Source organism: Sinohyriopsis cumingii, chromosome 4, assembly GCF_028554795.1.
Source record: "Sinohyriopsis cumingii isolate HCF-2022 chromosome 4, ASM2855479v2, whole genome shotgun sequence".
Classification (NCBI taxonomy): domain Eukaryota; kingdom Metazoa; phylum Mollusca; class Bivalvia; order Unionida; family Unionidae; genus Sinohyriopsis; species Sinohyriopsis cumingii.
Genome location: NC_142964.1, coordinates 81074908 through 81096648, shown reverse-complemented (window position 1 = coordinate 81096648; position 21741 = coordinate 81074908). Strand labels below are relative to the sequence as shown.

The following is a 21741-nucleotide window of genomic DNA, read 5'->3' as shown; positions in this document are numbered from 1 at the left end:
TAATGGAAAATCTAGTTTTTTTCAAATTCATTCTGCCACAATATTTTCTCTTCGTTTTTCTAAAATCATTTTTTGTAAGGAATGGTCTGTTGATGGGAGGAACATATGAGTACATGTATGGACAACAATATGCAGATGTTTCACTATTCCTGCAAATTCACATGCCTAACTAAAACTCCAATATTTGCAAAACAAATATTATTGTGATCATATTACACCAACTAAACCAGTTTTACATTTGTGTCCCTCTTCCAGGATAGCACCTGCAGAACCTGCATGTCAGTAAGTGGAGCTATACCAAATTGTTAGGGATATTATCAAATTTACCTTTAATTCCTTCATGAGATATTTTATGCAATCATATCTATGATATGCTGATCAATCACTTCCTATTTTGAAATTTGTTAATTTCAATAATGGCAGCAAAATAAGAACGGTGTTGCAGGGCATATAGGATCATTTTTCAGGGCATGTCTGCAAAATCATAAATCAAACCATGTTCGATAAATGTTTTGGTGTTGTTGCACAGATAAATGTTTTGGTGTCATTACACAAATGTTTTAGTGTCATTACACAGACCAGTGTTTGGTGTCATTACACAGACCAATGTTTGGTGTTGTTATTCAGACCAATGTTTGGTTTCATTACACAGACAGATGTTTTGGTGTCTTTACACAGACTAATGTTTGATGTCATTACACAGAAAAATGTTTGGTGTCATTACACAGAACAATGTTTGGTGTCATTACACAGAACAATATTTGGTGTCATTACACAGACCAATGTTTGGTTTCATTACACAGACAGATGTTTTGGTGTCTTTACACAGACCAATGTTTGGTGTCATTACACAGATCAGTGTTTGGTGTCATTACACAGACCTATGTTTGGTGTCATTACACAGAACAATGTTTAAGCCTTAATTGGATTTAGCAATAGCACAAATGAACCAGGCGGAGTCCTTGATAAATCTGAGCAAAGACATTTGTTACTCATTAAAAAATATGAATGTAATTCTATGTTGTTAGAATGGGTCATTTGTCTTAAAATAATTCATAAATCTTCTGTTAAATATCTTTGGTTTTGTTATAGACATTGTTGATATCTTATATTTTTCTGATTGATAGTAAGAGTTGTGTGAATGATGGAAGAAATAAATAATAACTAAATTGAGAACGTTTAAATGATTTTTTAAATACTTAAATATAAGTTTACGGCAAATAAATCTGCAAACCACTTAAAGAGGTCATGATGCAGCTGAGAAGCAAATGAAAAAGAAATTGGATTATGATAATGGACATCACATTCATTTGAAAAATTTACAAGGACAATTATTAAATGCATTGAAAAGGAGCAAAAGATTCACACTGCGATCATTAGAAATATATACTGGAGTAATGGCATACATGTAGCTTGAGAAGAAATGTTACATACTAAAAGTTTGTTATTTTAGATTAATTAAAGTGAGACTGGAAATCTTTTGTACTTATCTCCATCTGTCCAGCACTCTTCACTGCTTGACATTACATGTCTCTTTGTGTCCAATTTGCATTTCTATACAAACTCAATATTTGAAACTGTTACATGACATAGACACCAGATTCATTACATTATTAAATCAATAAAAATACACTGGTGGCAAAATGAAACTTTTCTGATTATAACTTTGAGAGGTCTTTAAAAAAATTGACATTAATTGAGCATGTATCATTGTGAACCAAGGTTTGTAGAGTATGAAAAGGAAATGGCAAGACACATTTCCAATCCAATACATTTTGACTTTCTTTGTGATATTTTTGTTTTGACCTGAATGGATGCATTTATTAAATAACAACACAAACACAATGTCATGAAAGATGGAAGTCTATTAAATGAATCAATAAATATATGTATATTCTCAACAACATATGCAGTGTGATTCGTTCAAACTGTAAACATATGACTCATTCAATTACTTCACACAAATATTTGTTATATGTGAGTGAATTTGTGACTTATGAAACCTTATGACATACAGAAATAATTCATACAATCATTCGAAAATGAGGAAACAAAAATGTGATTAATATATTCAGAGATTCTAGGCACATGATACACAGTAAAACCAAGATGTGATAATCTCATGTAATAAAGGTATGATTCATATAATCTCATGCAAATAGGTGTAACTCAATTGCACTCAAATGTACTCAATTGAAACACAACATATATTCCCTGTACTCAATTGAAACACAACATAATCAATTGAAACAAACATGATCAATTGTAATAAACACAACAATAGTATCAAACCTATGACTGATATAGTCATTTGTACAGCATGTACGATTACACTTGTACTTGTACACCTTGTAAATGAGAAATTTTGACTTGGTTCACATGTCCATTATCAAACCAACCATTCTCCTGAATTCTTAGGTTAGCCCACACTTGTATTGGCCACACAACTCCTTCATGGATCAAAGATGTGCACAAGTTTACAGGTCAACACTTCCATCTTTGTATGGCCTTGATGGTCGCACATGCTTCCATCCCCATACAGACAAACAAATAGCCAGACCAAGAGCCTGATACACCCACACACACAGCTAAAATAAAACCAAACTGGTCGTAATAATGAATATGGAATTGAAATCTATAAACACATGCTACTAAATTAAACTCTTAATAGCAACTTGTAAAAGTTCAACAGTTCATAGCGTTTCAAATTTGCATAGTGTTAAAGGCAACTTTTCACACTACATCATTCAAACTGAATATGCTTCACATATTTGCAAATAAAATAAAATGTATGGCTGTAGAATGAAATGGAGAGCAATTACACACCTTGACAAGATCCCAAAAGACCAATGTATCAATTAGAACAGAAACTAGTCCTACATGTAAGACCTCGACGATGATATTTATGTTTTGGGCATCTAAAACATTAATAATGTGATATGTCTTACATTGTAGGACTAAACAGAAACTTGCCTTAAATCTAGCAAGGGTAAACTTGGTTTGGCATATATCCTCTTCCTCCTTTGTAAATAATGATCGCTCTCTCTCTTTCTCTCTCTCTCTCTCTCTCTCTCTGACAGTCTCCACATTTTCACCTGTTCACAAAGATCCAGAAGACAAGAAATTTATATTTTGATCTAACTTTTTACTCAGGAAATAAAACTCAATTAGTGGATGAATAAAAAGGTGATACATTGCTAATGTAAGATTTAGTGTTTTCATGCATGTGCTCCTGCAATAATTGTGTTGCTCAAGTAAACTCCACGCTTCTTTGATACACGTGTTGCTCAAATAAATTACGCTTCTCCAATAAGTGTGTTGTTCGAATGAACTCCACATTTCTGCAGTAATTCTGTTGTTCAAATAACCTCCAATCCTGCAGTAATTGTGTTGTTCATATAAAATCTACATTCATGCAATAAATGTGTTGTTTGAATAAACTTCACATGCAAGCAGTAATTGTGTTGTTCCAAAAAACTCCATACTCATGCAGTAGTTGTATTGCTTGAATGAACTCCACACTCCTGCAGTAATTGTGTTGTACTCCAGCTTCATGTAGTTGTTGTTGTTGTGGGGTTTAACGCCATTTTTCAGCACACAATAGGTTATACATGGAGGCCGGTATTAGTGGTGGAGGAATAACCCGGGAAAACCCCAAAAAGAACCACCTACCTACAAGAAGCTACTGGCAAGCTTTCTCACATACCAACATTGGCCAAATCCAAGACTTGAACCCATGCAAACAGAGATGAGATGGCAGTGATCCGTAACTGACAGCGCTTTAGACCACTCAGCCACTCGGGGCCCTGACTTCCTGTAGTAAATGTGTCTTCTGAATAAATTCCACTCTTCTGCAGACATTGTGTTCTTTGAATAAACTCCATACCTGCATTAATTAATATGTTCGAATAAACTACAAGTTCCTGCAAGTATCGTGTTCTTCGAATAAACTCCACATTCCTTCATTAATTGTGTTGTTCGTATAAATTCCACGCTCCTGCAGTAATCATGTTTTTTTAATAAACTGTGCTCATGCTCTAATTGTGTTGTTCAAATAAATTCCACATTCCTGCGGTAATTATTTTGTTTGTATAAATTCCATTCTCTACAGTATTTGTGTTTTTCAAAGAAACTCCACTCTCTAGCAGTAATTGTATTGTTTGAATAAATTCCACACCTGCAGTGATTTTGTTCTTCAAATAAACTCCATATTCCTGCAGCAATTGTGTTGTTTTAATAAAATCTATGCTCCTGCAGTATTATAAACTCAGCGCTCCTGCAGTGTGTTGCTCAAATGAACTACACGCTCATGCAGAAATTGTGTTGTTCAAATAAACTCCAAGTATCGCACCCATAAGCCTTTTTTATCCCAGGGTGGATTGGGCATTAGAACACCTGCCCCTTTATCTGGCCCCCCCCCCAGTACTTATTTATCCATTACAAAATAAACGAAAAGAGTCAAACTGTGTATGGCTTCATTGTTATGTCATCAATATATTGTGAAGTTTGCCATGTGTTACAATGTAACATAGTCATCCCTGTGCTCCATCACTGCAAGTAAAGAATGTTCCTAAATTATTTTCTTGTACGTATTTTACTAATCATTGCATACTGCACTAACATCATTCAAGAGAAAATATTACAGTGAAGGCAGTCTAAATTGAGTGTGATTCAGTTATTATAGTGTTCAGGTTTCTGCAGGTTTTGTTTAAATCAGTACCAAATTAACAGAGTTGTGACAGTGGCATTATATAATTCAAAGGAGGTAAGTGTAAGGAGCATAAATAAACTCACCACCTGGTGTTTATATGGTGCTACTGTATGAACAGCAAATAATTCATCCTTTATTGTCTTTTTTTAACAGTTTTCTACATACCAAACATTGCAAAACTGATTCCAGAATTATTTAAAGTTGGAACGAGTTCTGTGATTGACTATCATCATGGCAACAGCAGATAATGGACTACTGATGCCAGTCCCTATGTGCCTTGTGGAGAACACCCAAGATGGGCTGATTGTGCGGGATGATACGGTCAGGGTATTATCTCAAATTAGACTTCCCATGGTAGTCGTGGCCATTGTGGGTCCCTATCGCACTGGAAAATCTTTCCTCATGAACCGTCTCATGGAAGAGAGATCTGGTAATTTGAAAAATATATAAACATATGAAGACTCATGAATATAAAAGATCAGGTCATAAGACAATCAGAACACCTCATGGATTTTCTCTCAAAAGTCCATATCAGAATACTTTTTTCTTTCAACCAGACTCTCCACTTAGAAACTACTAACTTTAAGATATCATTCCTTTTCTTACAATTTTCCTATACCTATTTTCTGCGATTTTTTAAACCAAATTAATATTGAAAACTTAAAATTATATAATTTAACATCACTATTAATGTAGGAGGTGTGTCTGAATGAGATCACCACAATGTCCATGTTTATGACATCACCATATCATCTCAATTATGCAAGAACTTGCCTCATCTCATAGGCCAGTGTAATTGTTTTTCCAAATTTTGGGAAAGTATTCTTCTGGTATTACGAGGAGAACTACATTGTACTTTTGTATTTTTCAACCAGACCGACATATGGTGAAGACTGCATGTAACCATGCAAGAGTCTGGTTGAACGAGACTAGGAAATATTATGATGGAGTGATATGGAGGAAATCACTGGAAAATGCAGCTGGACTCAGTCACACATAAAAGTAGGCTACAGGAAAATGAATATTAGCAAGGGTAAAATTGATAAACAATTCACTCTAAGCATACAAGCTTCCTAAAACTTATTTTTTCTCACATTTTTGCCAGGATTTGCACTAGGTTCCACCATAGAGTCAAAAACAAAAGGAATCTGGGCATGGTGTCGGCGTCACCCAATAAACCAAGATCAGTGCCTACTCCTTCTGGATACAGAGGGACTTGGTGATGTGAAGAAGGTAAAGATAATCTCCAAAAACTTCCTTTGCAATATTTAATAATAAATATGTTCAAAAAAATATGTTTACTAGCAGATCTTAAATGTTTCAGTTTCAATTTTTATTATGCAGTTGTAAGAGTTTAAACTAACATTTTAAGTTTCCTGTGACAAGTATGCACATTTATATATGTGTGGCAAGAATTGGTGAAGGGCATGGGCTCAGAAAACCTCCATTAACATTTTGGGAAGACCTAGGTTAGATCCTCAGTCCTGCTGTGCATTTGTCTTCCCTGAAGTAATTATCTCTCACCATTTAACTACGTTTTGACAAAGAATGTATTTTATTTCGGGGAAGGAGGGCAGGAGATCTGCATGGTTGATAAATTCTGCATGCTTGATAAATAGAGACAGAGACAATGACAAACACGAGGTAAGTGCCACAGAAACTGACCTGGGCATATAACTTAGTACAAATGTAATAGTTAGGGATGTCTTGTGCTCGAGGATATGGGTTAGGGTTAGGGCTAGGGTTCTGCAGCATATTTTCTCCATTTTAACATGCATAAAGACCCTGCCATGATAGGAAAATGTTGTATCTAATATTGCTTTGAAGCAGAAATATAAATCTCTTTGATGTTCACTCTATAAATTTTTACCATTTTAGAAAAAATGATCATTTTCAATTCATCAGCCTTCCAGAAACTTATTTATTACTTATACTGAGGTGTTTTGATGAGAAAATGCCACATGACTTATCTGCAATACACTTTATCACGAATACATGTATGCACTGAACATGTATCATGAAATGATGGCCTGTTGCACTTGAATAGACCATAAATAACTTTAAACCATCTTCATTACATATTTTTCAGGGTGATGAGAACAATGATAACTGGATCTTTGCTCTATCAGTCCTTCTCAGCAGTACTCTGGTATATAACTGTCTTTCGACCCTCCAGCAAGATGCACTTGAAAAGTTGCAGTATCCTTCAATACGACATGTCTCATTGTCATAAAAATGATTATGTGCATTTTGAACTTCAATTTGCATTTCTTCATTGAACCAGTAATAGACAGTGCAGCTTTTGTGGGCGTGACCCACTTTTCCAGTTTCTCTCATGATTTAATTCTTATGAGTACCTCTGCAAAGAATGTAAATTTCAGACCATTAAAATCACAGTAGGCAGAGAAGAGAAATTTTTCCTAATATAAATTCATGATCTTCATTATTCATTTAAGAAATAATTTCTAAGCAATGCAAAAGTATTTTTTTTGCATGTTTAAAAACATGACATCATACAATATTGTTGTTGTTTTCTGAGTGTATTCCTACTCTGTATGAAAAGCCTAGTTGGTATGAAAAAATGTCAGTACACACAGATACAAATGCTGTGTCATCTCTCCTACACTTTACCTGATTCATATTATCTAGTGCTTGAAAAACAATGGAAAAGCATGGAAGTCTCTAATATAGAAAACCATAGAGTATTTGGACTAATATTTCAGGCTCTTTCCAGGTTAGGCTGGAAAACCATAGGGAAAAAAGACATGGAAAAACATGGAATATTGGAATGGATAACCCTGGCAAATTCCTGCATGGAAATCCCTGGACTGATATTCCAGGCTCTGTCCAGGCTATGATGGAAAACCCTGGAATACTGTATAGAAAATCCTGGAATATTGTCTGGAAAATCCTGAAATATTGTATTGAAAATCCTGGAATATTGGCGTCTGCAAAACTTTTATATTTGACTGGAAGACCATGAAATTTTTTCATGAAAACAAGAGATTTGCCTAGAAAATAATTTTCATTTGGCTGAGATACTGACAGGATCCCCCTCCCATCTGTTAAAATCATACACTATAATGTGAAAAACTAGAATAATTTGAATTTCATTCAGTGCTCAAAAATCTAATAGCCCAATGCCTGGGGTGCCCATTGCCTGAGGAAACATCGATCACACTGATGAAATGTTGAAATTTAATTTCAAGATGTTGGAAGACTGGTAAATTATTAATATTTATCCCCATGTATGCCCATTACTCCATACTTCTATTGAAAGCGATAGAATATGTGAATGCAGGGAACAGATTTTCTGTTTTACTATAACTAGTGCTCACATATATTTAACATAGATGTGATTGTAAAATAATGTTTTGGATATTTATGTGCTAGAAACCAACCAGAACCAGTCTAGTGGAGACAGGAACTGTTCCAGCCATTGTTGCAACAATTTGTGGCTGCATAATGCCATTAAGGCTAGTGTGTATCCATGACAATCTGTTAACTGATTAATTTGTATTGTAATCTGGTGAATTTAGGCCAAAAGCAGGATTTATTTTCAGGTATTATAAGTAATAAAGGGGTAAAATGTGGTTGTGTTGGCTTCTGAGCCTAAATTGATTACAAAAATCGGCCAACCTTAAGATAAAAAGGAAAGACACACTAAAAATAATTTGACAAAAACATTGCACAAGCATTCTGATTTTTAATGGTATTGTTTAAATGCTATTATGCTTTCAAGATTTTTCAAGAAAAAGATTAATTTATAATAATTCAGGTGTCCCTTGCTCACGCTTACACTGACGAAATAGTGTTTAAGCAAATTAAGTGGCATCAATGCAGAACAACTTCAAAAGTGTAAATGGAAACTGTATATAATTAAAGACATGCTTCTGATGCTAATGAACATAGACATTATTGATCCACTCAAAAGACAGAAAATGTTAGAGCATTTAAACAATGGCTGACCTCCAGACTTGCAAGGAAAATATTTTGGGTGAAATTTTTCTAAATTCAAATAAATACACAAGTCAGTTTAAAATGATTTTGTTTTTATTTTTTCATATTTGAAGTGTAGCAGTTGCAACAATTTTTAAAAAAAATAATACTGAAAAAGGGACAAGTTTGGGCACATGGAAAATGTAGTCGGGAATAAAATAAGGAGTTTGAGTCTGGGTTTGTTACTTGTTATAGTTACCTGAGCCCTGTTGTGTCTAAACAAAAATTCTTTGAACACTGTCACATTTAACCATCTCTTCTAAACAAATCCTCTCAGAATAAAATCCTGCATCCTCCGCTACTTTTTCATATGATTCAGGTACCATCCACTGAAATAAATTACAACAGCATGTACTACACCGTATTATCCTGAACAAAACATTTATTTACTTCATTAGCAAAAAGATTTCATGTTTTTAGTTCAACATTCAAAAATCACTTCACAAGTATTAGAGTAACCTCTAAGTGTTATTCATGATCATCTTTTAAGAAATCCTAAATTTTAGCTTTACCAGCCATTTTGAATGGACTACATGTCAAAAGATTGGTACTTTAGAATATATCTGTAAACAAAAAAAAAGGAAATGAAAAGTGTCTTACTTGATTCCTTTGAAATAGAATGACTTCAGTCTTGTTTAAAAATGAAACAATTAGGTGCAATGAACTCTGAACAATTGCTAAATTTGATATGTGAGAAGAAAAACGGAAATTAGAATAACAAGCTTGCATGCACGCAATTTGCTAATTTCATCAATCTATTGTTGATAACTGACAACAATGCATCAAGAACTGCAGTTTGGCAGGTGCAGCCATAAATAATAATGCTCTGCAAAGTTATCATCTCAGTGATTATATTATGCAAGATCTAATCTAATGTATTAAATCTTATGTGAAAGCTGCACAGCAACATACATCGATGTATGCCCTACAGCTTCCAAACTAGTCCCGTAAACCGACAAAATGTAACAGTCTTGATTTTACTCACCAACATGATAGTTCTGTCTTCTAATATCTCAAATATATTGTGTGCTAATTCAGGGTTTGTAAATCATTCTCTAGAAATGTAAACATGGTAAATAGCCACCTTGGTACCAAACTAGGCCTCTGTTGTGGAATAACACATTTTATATTGTGTCATTTTATTATTTGATTTCTTTTTTAAAAAGCAAACTTAATTCTTTATAGAATGCTGACAGAATGGGATGTGTTTGTCTCAAAGAAAGCAAAGTCTATATACATTTTAAAGTTTATATTTAATATGAAAATAACTATTTTCTTATAATAATAATAATAATAATAATAATAACAACAATAATAATAATAATGATAATAATAATGATAATGATACTATTGCACATTATTCACAACACTACTTACAGTGATTATAACAGGGACAGGTATAATATGCTCGATGACAAGAGCAAAAGATTCCGAACAATGGACTTCTTGGATATAATGGTTGATTTTTGCCCCTCTTCTAATGTAAAAATACTCATTAGTTAAGTATTGATACTGTATGGAAATGTATAATACAGGAAATAAAATGATATTTGTTTACTTATCTTAAATCTCTAAATTTGGAATTTATTATTATTATTATTATTATTAATATAATTATTATTATTAAAAGTTTTAATATTTACCACTTTCAGAAGTGTATCAATATGGTAACATTAAGTGTAACAGAATGGAATTATTGGAAATAAAGAAATAATCTTCATTAATTTAATTGTTGGACATTGTAAGCATAAAATTATTTCTTGTACATTTGCTACTTTAAATTGTTTAAAAATGAAGTTTTTAGATTCCACTGTTTAAGATGCATTGAATACACTGTGTAGAGGGGGCACTTAAAAAAATATAATCTTGTCCTTGAATAATATTGTATTCCAACAAAATGTCTATTTGACATTAGTCTGGAGCCAGATATCCAACATTTGCACAGAATATTTAAGTCCAAATTGCTCATGTGCAACACTCATGAGGACATATTTATCATGTGTCAAATTGGAATCAAAGTCCAAAATCTGCACATGTCAAAATTTGGTTAGTTTTTCCATGGCTTACACATAGATTTAACAAACTTCACACATGAGCTTGCAAAATCTACCCTATCTGCATACATTTAATGTTAACAAGGTTCTCGTGTGCAGTTTATGAAAAGCTCATGAGAATTGTTGAAATTTTTCTGCATGGCTAACCCTAATTAACTGAACAGAAGAAATGAAAAAAATTAATACAGTACTAATTGCCATTCTTGAAAACTAACTGTTCTTTTCCAGTGTTTTCCATGCTGAAATATATCAAAAGAATTCAAAGTCCAAACTGTCCATAGTTTTCCAGTATGTCCAGTCTCTCCATGGACAATGTCCAGAGTTTCCATGATAACTTCTGTGCAATATTTTATTTTCCCACTGTTTTCCAGAGTTTTCCATGTTTTTCCATGGTATTCCATCCCATTCCAGAGTAATTTACTATGGAGAAAGTAGAGCCTGAGGCTCTTATGCATTTGGAACTTATAATACCTCAGCTATTTCGGCAAGACTAAAATTATCACAAACTCCCTTATGCTTAGTCAAATATTTAAGATATGGAAGGGTGAACATTTGGGACAAGGGACAGTCACAAATAATATTACATTTATTGACATATAACACAATAATGCAAACAGTCACACATTCCCAGTAACACTTAACCTGTTGGTAATAACATTTTAAATGAAATAAGATTATTTTAAACTTTGTCAAGTCCTGTTATTCAGCGCTCTTTTAATTATACAGTTCTATCATTGCACTACATTAGGAACTCACCAGAGTCGATCTTTCCACTTTCATCTTGGTCTGAATAGCACCCTACAGTTTGACTCTATGAATTTATATAGTTTTTCATCCATAAGTCACCAATTTATTTATAACAGCTAAACATGGTCACAGCTGAACACTATTCATTGTTCCATATATTTGCTTTCCTGCTTATATTTCAACTGTTTCCCTCCAAAAATCAGGTAACTCGGTTGGGCCTTATGGACTCACGGTACTAATTCAGTTCCCATAGTAAACCTATTGCAAACACCATGATATTAAAAATTCAATAACTTAAAATTTTTGAGTGCTCATGATCAAACCAATATTTATCAGTATAGATGAAACCTGGATGTCAGCTTCTTTGTAGAGGAAAGGATATGAACCGCAGCATTTTCTGAACCTGCACGTGCTTGAAACATGTGCTTTCAATAATAATCTGCACCAAAGAGTCAGGTGCTAATTTTAGTAATGAGTGTTCCAATCTCAAGACTGTTACAGGACTGAAATTCCATCAATAAAACAATGTCTCTATTTCTTTTCACTTACAGCTAGGATAAACGCTCAAAAGATTCTTTCTCCTAAAACAAAACTTACATTATGAACCCATCCTGGTCTCCAAACCATACTCTATTTTATGTTCACCCATTTCCAGACTGGTTCCCATTTTTCCATATTGTGCCCTATATCCATCCTTGATTTTCTTGACATCCCTGGGAATAAGTAGTTCAATACATAAGCAATGTGCATAGTCCTGCTTGTCAAAGATTACCTTAGTGAATATTAAATTATATTGCAAGTTCATGTTCACCTAAAGAGCAATGGTGCATTTCAGACAACATTTAAATATTTGAGCTTTATTTAAGAAAATCAGAGAAAAAAATCTTAAAATAAAGCTGTCTAGTAAGAATCATTTTTTTATATCACCATTATATTATTGCTCTTCAATTTAATGCTGAAATATATTACCAGCCTTGTCATATTATGTAATTAATGAGTAAAAGGTCAAGGTGACCATCTATATGTACATGTATTATTACAGAAGAAGAGATTTAAATGACAACAATTACCTAAAATTCCTTGCAGAAGACATATTATTTAAAACTAAAGTAACTGGTAGACATAAAATGCAAAATATGAAGTTTCAAGACATTCACTAAAAGAAATTATATTTCATAATATATGTTTTTCACTTGGCCAGAGGAGACTCAACCAAAAACATAAAATTTGATATTTACATTCTACAAATACTTCTGAGGTTATTTCACAACCTGACGGAAACGGTCAAGAGATGTTGGGATGGTGATCATTGGTGAAACAGGCTGTGCATGCATTGGCTGGGGTGTAGTTTGCCAGGATACTTTTTCTCAAATTGTGCAGCTGCATTCATAATATGAGATTCGAATGGCAACTAAAGATTCAGAGGTAATCGTTGTAAGTTTTTGCTTAAATTATGAAGAAAACATCCGTATGATATTGTTTGTGTTAAAAATAATAGTCCTTGACATTTCAACCATCATTGAAATACCTGCACTTTGAGATCTTTAATGTGATCCCTGCAATATTTTAATGAAGAAATTGAAGCTATACTTTGGTTTGAGTTTCCTCAACTCTTGCTTATGTTCCTATTAACAATGAAATGTTATCGAATCTTTGTGATGTCAGTAAAATTATTATGGCATAATTTCAATGGACTTAAATTATGTTCAAAAGAGTTAATAATAGGTGTCTGAGAGCTTGTGCTAAACAGTTTCATAATGTCATGTGATATTGTTGTTGTTCCAGTAGACTCCTCTATGGTAAGGAGAAACACTGAGTTTGTGCGCACACCAGTCAGAACACCAATAGGGTGAACAATGTCCATTTCAATGACGTTACCTGTTTCATATTGAACTGCAGTATGACCATGTTATACATATTTCAAATGATAATTGTGCTTATCTAACCTCAGAAATCCACCAATAATTTTTTCAAAAAAAGAACAGTCTCTGTTTCATGAATGGGAACACATAATGCTGTTTAACAAATGTTCTTTAAAATGCAACAGATGTCCTATTTGAATTAATCACAGTCCACCAAGTGTATCGTCCTTATTTGACATTGTCAGTATTTTACATACATGTAATTGGTTGGTTGTTTGACATTGTAGATTATACAAACATGAGTATGGTATTTATATTTTAAGACTTACATAGTTACAGTTCTTTACATTAAAACCCTTTCTAAGCTTGTCATTTACTTTCTTCACCTGCATCTTAGGTATGTCCTTCTATAGCTTATTTCAAATCAACAGTCAAAACTGTTAAGGTATCAAACCCCTTCATAATTCACCACATCTTTAAAAAAAAAAGAACTTGACCAATTCATTTGGTTTGAAAGCATTCTGCTAGTTTAAATTTATATGACAAAATAAGTTTATGCAGTAACTTTACAAAATGTTTAGTTACATACCAACTTTAAACCATATATTACGTTGTTTCAAAAACAGTATCTTCCTGCTAGTTGCTAAGCAAAATTGAGATGAACCATTGTAGGAGAATCAAGATATTTTGACTGGTTACACATACTAATTTTCGAGTTTTTGTTTGTATTTAGTTAGTTTGTGAATATGTTAGCTTTTGGGCAGATATTTTGTATTTTATCCTTAAAACAAAAGTTTGTAATGGCCATCTTTGGTGGGTTTTGGGGCTGACATTTTATAAAGAAAAATATGATACCATCAACAAAATGCTACCTAATATTTAAGATCCTTAAGACATGATTAGATCAAATGGATTGTTTTGCACCTAAGTGATATTTTGTTGAGGCATTTAGAGATAATAAAAGTGCCATTATATATATATGAATTTGCCTAAGATTCCTTGCTCCCTGAAAATCATCCCTTTAGTTTGTTACTATTTGTCAGAAATGATGGACATTTTGTGACTGCATCACAAAGTCATTATGTTACCCAGTTTTCAAACTGATTTCAAACTGGATCATTTTATGGATTCTGACACAGCAAGAGACAGAAGATAATGATCTCTTGGATTTATTGAATGTAAGATAAATAGGATTTAAGTTGCAGATTAAAATTGTGTACTGGTCATTGGATCTCGTCTTGGTTTTGCACACGTATAGGTTCTTTTCATGTATATGTAATACAATAGGAACATGCAACATGCAATTTAGTTGCGTTATTTCTTATTATTTTAAGGGGACAATTACAATTCATGGATGAGAAAATAAAGGAAATAGAGCGTGAAATAAAAAAAGAAATTAACAAGATCAAAGATAGCAAAATATATCAAGTATCCAAATTAAAACATACAATTCAAGTGTGTGTGTGTGACTGTGTATAAGATAAGATAAGAATTCTTTATTTCAGACTACAAAGTCCATACCTCTAAATTAAAATATAATTATAAAGTAAAAACACTGTAAACATAAAAGAACATATATATCATACATACAAGTATACATATCCATCTACAACAATTAATTGTGCCATGCATTGTTAAGAATGACATTAAATGGCACATTTAAAGAGTAATTTGTTCCATCTACTAATAATATGAGAATTTAAATGAATGTAATAGTTCCAAAGAGAATTCAATATACAGTTTTTACTATTAGATATTCTTGTCATCATTGAGAAAACATACTTTCTCATTACTTCATCAAAATTGAATACATTTTAATTTACAAACATGTTGGAGGCACTATTCCACCTAGGAAGACCTAATAGAAAACGAAGACTGTTATTATAACCAATAACTAGTTTTCTTTTCATACATTCACTAAAGTTTGTCCACATAGGAGCTCAATACATAGTGCAGCAATAAGATTTGAATAATCTAATTTTGATATTCAATGAACAATTCTTAAATTTACGTAGAAGCATGTTTGTTCGAGTACACAAAACTCGGTAATGTCTCATCATATCCTCATTATCTGACCGATTGGATTTCAAAATATGACCCAAATAGGTATAACTGTTGACATATGTAAGAGCATTGCCATTAAGATGTACAGGGGGAGGAGGTGGTAATTTGAAAGAAGTTGGTTGAAAGACCATGCATACTGATTTTTTTGTATTATAGATATCATTCTCAAATGCGTATTGTTCACTTATCTTTGTCATTCTTCGCATATTCGAGAATACTAGATTTATATTCCAGGAAATACTGTGTAGCAGTGCACGCCTCAATTTCTCAAGTATATAAATCTCTTGTAATCTACTATTAAAACAAGTATTCATGTCATTTGTAAAATAAAGTTGTACTGGATGTTATGAATGACCATGAATCATAGGTTTCTAGTGTTCCTTAGCTTGTAGTTATGTGACAGAGTTGACAGATCTGATCAAAGTCCGGACTGGACCAGAATTTGAAGATGGTACAGAATTTGTCAAGTTCTTTCCCAGCTTTGTTTGGGTTCTAAGGGATTTTACACTTGAACTTGAAAAAGACGGCAAAGAAATCACATCAGATGAATATTTGATGGATGCTTTGAAACTGAAACGAGGTATGTAAAAATGTGTGAGGAAAATATATTTATATGTATATCAGGTACTGGACCATGACAGCTCTTTATCAGTTTTCCCTGTCAGTTGATATTGGCATCTGAAACTGACTTTTTTTCTAAATGCCATTTTACAGATTGATGTCAAAGGTTGACAACTATCTGGTTAATTAGTCATTTAAAGTTTGAATTGTCAAAACTTTGTATATTGCTGCATGATTAATTGGAATAGCTCCTGGTAATTTTTATGACATGCATTGCCGGGTTTTTATTTTTCATTGTTTACATTTTCTGCATTTGCAAGAAAAATTAAAAGCGCTCCCAAAAGAGCACATGTAAAGATTAAATAAATTAATCACCATGATAAAAGTTTTAAAATTGTTAATTTATGTGTCTGACAATACTTGCCTGCTTTTGCATAAGATGTGCATATTATCAAACTCGTGGAATAAATGGCACTGTTTAGGAGACAATTAGAATAAGGCACCATCTAATGATTAACATTGTGATGGTTGTGCATAATCAATGATATGTTGATGTGTTACAATTCTGAGAGAGCAAAATAATGTGCTGTTAAGTAAGTTTAACTTTGTTAATGATACCAATCCAGAATTTTTTTATTCATCATATCAATTCATTCTGTATAGGCACTGGGAAGCGGGTGAATGACTACAATCTTCCGCGTGAGTGTATTAGCAATTTCTTCAAAGAAAAGCGTTGCTTCGTGTTCAGCCGACCTGTAGAGAAGAGGGAACTGTTCAGTCGCCTTGAGACGGTGCCAGACTCCCAGCTAGAGGTGGATTTTGTCCAGCAGGCTCAACACTTCTATGACTACATCTGCACAAGCTCAAATCCGAAGTCTGTCATGGGACGTCAGCTGAATGGCAGCAGTATGTTTTAACCATAAATTTAAAACTAACGGATCCCCAACGGATCTAAATTATGTTTGAATGTTTCACAAGGATTGCTTGCCTATGAAAAATATAAGTGTAATCCATTTCATTCCTATCATTAATACATTTTTCCCTTCAAGTTTTATCTAAATCCATTTTAACAAATCGTAAAAAATATCTGATATTAATTGCTGTTGGCATACGTAGCTAACCGCAAATTTGGATCTTATATTATTTATTATAAAAGCTTCTTTCTTTGTTATGTATATTTTTCTTAGCAATTTGTAACCTCTTTCTGCTTTGGTTACATCCATTTCTCTCATGAAGTTCTGATCTCAAAGCACATGGCTTAGGTCTGTGGTTTTAGGGTATCTCATGAGCACATGTTCTGTTAGCATTCATGTATTTGTTTGAAGGGTGATTTCAAAATAGAAAAGAACAGTTGTTCATCCAACAATACAAATTAGTTTAAAATTAATGTTCATATAGTGAAATGTACATCTTACTGAGTAGCAAAGTTATTGGCACCAGAAGATGAAATATAACTGACGTTAACATAGGAAAAGAAAATGTTCTTTTTATCATGTTCATTTACATTTCTGGTATTAACACAGGAAAAGAAAATGTTAATAAATATATATATATATATATATATATATATATATATATATATATATATATATATATATATATATATATATATACCAAACTTGCTCTAGAATTGAAGTTTATAAGATTAATCTCACTCTATGGCACAACACACTAACCCCAACCCCCTTTTTATAGATTCACCTCTCTTTCATAGCCAGATCATATATAATATACCTGACTTCAAGAAGCAGTAGGATAGGGTAGACCTAGTATTTCAAAGTAAATTACATTTTTGTCATTTTTTAAACTATTTGACTCTATCTGAAAACAAGGCAAGTCTGATTCAGCAATGCAGCATAGCGGGTTTGTTGTTGTTGTCAAGGAAGTAAGGGGAAATAGCTTCAGAAACACATGAATAACATCCAGTCAGATTTCATATCAAAGGTTAATTTCAATGTCTGAAATATAAGGCAGTTTGTACTTATTTGTTCTAGGTCACAAAGTACTCATTTTTTTTTGCTGCAGGTACAAATTTTATAGGCACACACAATGAAGTGGTACATGGCATGAATGGAAATCTTATTTTTCACATTTGAAAATAAAGGAATGAAAAAAAAAATGAAAATTATTTTGTCAATATTTCACACTTAAATATATAATATATTGGCATGAAGGGGAAGAGGGTATTTTGGCAAAATAAAATTTTCTTTTATTTTTATTTTTGCCTTTGACAACCTGTGTACTGCATGTACTACACATGTACCGGTAGTGTGTGACTGGTTGCATTTTGCCACAGGGATAATCTTTTTGCCAAATTAGTTATAAGCAGAGCATAATTTAGTGCTTGAAATTTTTTGTGTAATATGTGCATTGAAATTTCTTGTGTAATTACATATGTGCATTAGACCAACTTTTTTTTGGTGTTCTAACTTTGTTCAATTGATTAGAGTTTGAGCAAAAGTGAACAACTAGGTTATCACAGGAATCAGACAGATTATAATTTCCAGAAATTGTATTTAATGACATAAAGAATCATTTCGATCTTTATATAAATAGAAAATGAAGATATTGTATAAATAGATATAAATACTGATACATGAGAAGTTGATGGGTAAAGCAAGGAAACTTTAGCAAAAAAAGGGAACTGATAGTAAATAGTAGCAAAATAGTTTTCCCATTTATTTTAAAATATATATCAAAAGAAACTTAAGATTCATATATTGTATTTCATTACAAATTCTTTTGTTAATGCTCTAGTGTTTTGTCGACTGGTGGAAACCTATGTAGACACCATACAGAGTGGAGACATTCCTTGTATGGAAAGGGCCATTGATGCAATGGCGAAAATTGAAAACACCAAAGCAGTGCAGGTTTGAGATTCATATTCTTTAATTGTATTATACCTTTCTTTTCTCCTTCGCTCACTTTAAAGAGAAAATTATCAGTATACTTCCAATATATTACATCACATATTTAGTTGTTTTGTTTACAACTGAAATTGAGCATTGGCAAGACCTGAATAATGGACTAGTGGAAAGATGAACAATTTGCTCACAAATATCGCACCCTGACCATTGAAATTAGCATTAAAGAGACTGTTATATGCTGCATTAAGCTACAAGACCAAAAGGCAATATTGTGGTAGTGAAATTGATAGGTCGATATGTGCATCTTTAGATGATGACAATAATATTTGCTAACTTTTATGGTAGTCCATCAAAAATGTCAGGACTAGTTGCTCTAACAAGGTTGGATCATACACTTATATAAGGCAGGGAGCCAATGACATATACAAAAATTGCTTAGCAAAACAGTTTGTCAGTTTGTGCATCTAAAGGTGATGATCTTAATATTTGCTAAATTTTATGGCAATCCATTGAAAACTACAGGATTAGCTTCACTAACAAGATTGTATCGTACACTTCATTAAGCTCCCCTTCATTAAGCTCAAAAACAAAATAGGCAACAGCTCTTAAAATTGCAAGAGCAAATTCATTTGTTGATGTGCACATCTTGAGATTTAACATTTATGAAGTTTAATGCAAATCCATCTAAAACCATGGGGCTAGTTGCTTTGGTGGAATTTTGTCATACACTAAGCAGAAAGACCAAAAAGGGCAATAACTCTAACAAGGATTTGTCAGTACATGTACATGTATGTGCAACTTCACATGATGACCTTAATATTTAACAAGTTTCATGGCAACCCATCAAAAACTGCAACTTTAATAACTCTAACAAAAATTGCAATATATGTCCACATGCACATCCTTATAACATTTAACAAGTTTTCATGGCAACCTATCAAAAACTGTGCAACTTGTTGAATTAATAAGAATGTGTCATACACTGCATTAAGCTACATGACAAATTTAATAACTCCAACAAAATATGCAATATATGTCCATATGCACATCTTTACGAGATGACCATAATATTTAACAAGTTCTTGGCAGTCCATCAAAAATTTCTGGATTAGTTGCACTTGGTAGATTATATCATGCACTGATATAAGACAAAGGTCAATAATGAAACAAAAGTTTCAAAAGAAAAGTGATTTGTTGAAAGGCACACATTTAGGTGATGAACAAAATGTTATCCAACTTTTATGGCAATCCAGTCCCCATCTCTAAATATTATGTGAACAATATTTAACAATGAAAATATTTTTTGTAAATGGTCTGCCTGATTTATTACTTTTGAAGTATACATCTGCTTATTATTAATAACAACCCATTAAATTTTTTGTCATTTTTTTTTCAGAAAAAAAAATGCAGGTGAAAGGAAACCTGGTGTAGTGCTGCTTTATTGTAGGAAGCTGCACATATATCTTTATACTCTTTATCATTTACTGCATTGAAGATTCCACTCACTGAATTTTCCATAATGTTACTGACAGTAACAAACAATAGCATTGATATGAGAGATTTTTTTAAATTTTTTTTTTAAATAACAGCATGATATATGACATTTATGCTGCAAGGTTATGCCAATTACAAGTAATTAGTAACATAGGAATCACTGTCTCACACCATATCAGAAGACCTCATAACTTTCTACAAATGCTTTTCACTCATTGGTGGAAAGGCTTTAGAGTGTTCTAATTGTCAGACTGTTCATGTGGAACAACTAAATGCTATGATGACCAGAAATAAAATGCAAGCTGATTGTAGAGAGAACCATTTCTCAATCATTCTGAAGTTTTCACTTACATGATCATACTATCCAAGAGATTATGTTGAGTCATTATTCTTGAATCCCCAGTCAAAGTTTAAAATGATGAGATGCATCATTCTCTTTTGTTTACATTACAGGAAAATGTCATATTCCAGGGTGTTTGAGACTCAGATTTTATTCATGATGTTATATTTATATCTTTAAAAGACAAGATACAATAATCTGACCACATCATTTTTTTCTGATCTCTTAAAAAAATCTCAATGCTTTCCCAATACCTTTAGAAAAATAACTTAAATGACACAGTAATGCAGTCCAAATTAAAATATTTAATTTTATTATGTCATGAGTTTAAAACCAGTGATAATGTTAGAGTCCCGCCTGAGCTACCAGCAATTTTTGGGAAGACAGTGACAAAGGACGTTTATGTGTGAAGGGGGTAGTGATAGTAATTGCTGTCACAATTAGATTTTTGTGGTAAATATTCTCAGGCAGAATGAAGGATTAAAGTCGATTTTCATGTTAATGCTTCATTGGTTTCACATTTCAAACTTTATTTTTATTACCAACATTGTCTGCACTAAAAATTGTACACGATAATTTTGAAACACAGTCTTTCCCCAGCATATACATGTATGTTAAATTGCAGGCAATAAATCATATACATGTATGTTAAATTACAGACAATAAATCATATACAAGTATGTTAAATTACAGGCAATAAATCACTATATAAAGGATTGTTATCTTCTATCATACATCTCAAGTATTCATGTTTTTTACTATGAGACCCTGCAAAAGTGGAACCCCGAAAATAGTTTCTGACGCATTCCTCTTGCAAGAAGATGATCACATGAACAGTAAGATGTTAACCCTTTGTGCACTAATTATTCAAATGTACATTGGCCAGAGAGAGAATGAGATCGTATTTTTAAATTGTAGTGTCTGATTTCATGCAAACAATTACAATAATAAAAAAATAATGTTCTTTATGCAATAACCTGAAAAGCAACTTTAACTTTCTGTAGTTATTTTCCTTAAGACATTTCCCTGAAGACTGTGTAAA

At 32.6% G+C, this 21741-nt stretch overlaps 1 protein-coding gene across 2 annotated transcripts in view; it reads left to right on the top strand.

The window, feature by feature from the left end:
* LOC149801535 (guanylate-binding protein 1-like) overlaps nucleotides 1–21741 on the top strand; it is a 61366-nt gene that overhangs the window by 18453 nt on the left and 21172 nt on the right. For both annotated transcript variants that reach the window (XM_089955727.1, XM_089955726.1), the window contains exons 2-7: nucleotides 4865–5141; nucleotides 5817–5944; nucleotides 6801–6910; nucleotides 15830–16017; nucleotides 16662–16904; nucleotides 18756–18868. In XM_089955727.1, coding sequence (XP_089811853.1) covers nucleotides 4943–5141; nucleotides 5817–5944; nucleotides 6801–6910; nucleotides 15830–16017; nucleotides 16662–16904; nucleotides 18756–18868 — 981 coding nt within the window. In that variant the 5' untranslated portion in view covers nucleotides 4865–4942. The remainder of the gene's footprint in view (nucleotides 1–4864; nucleotides 5142–5816; nucleotides 5945–6800; nucleotides 6911–15829; nucleotides 16018–16661; nucleotides 16905–18755; nucleotides 18869–21741) is intronic.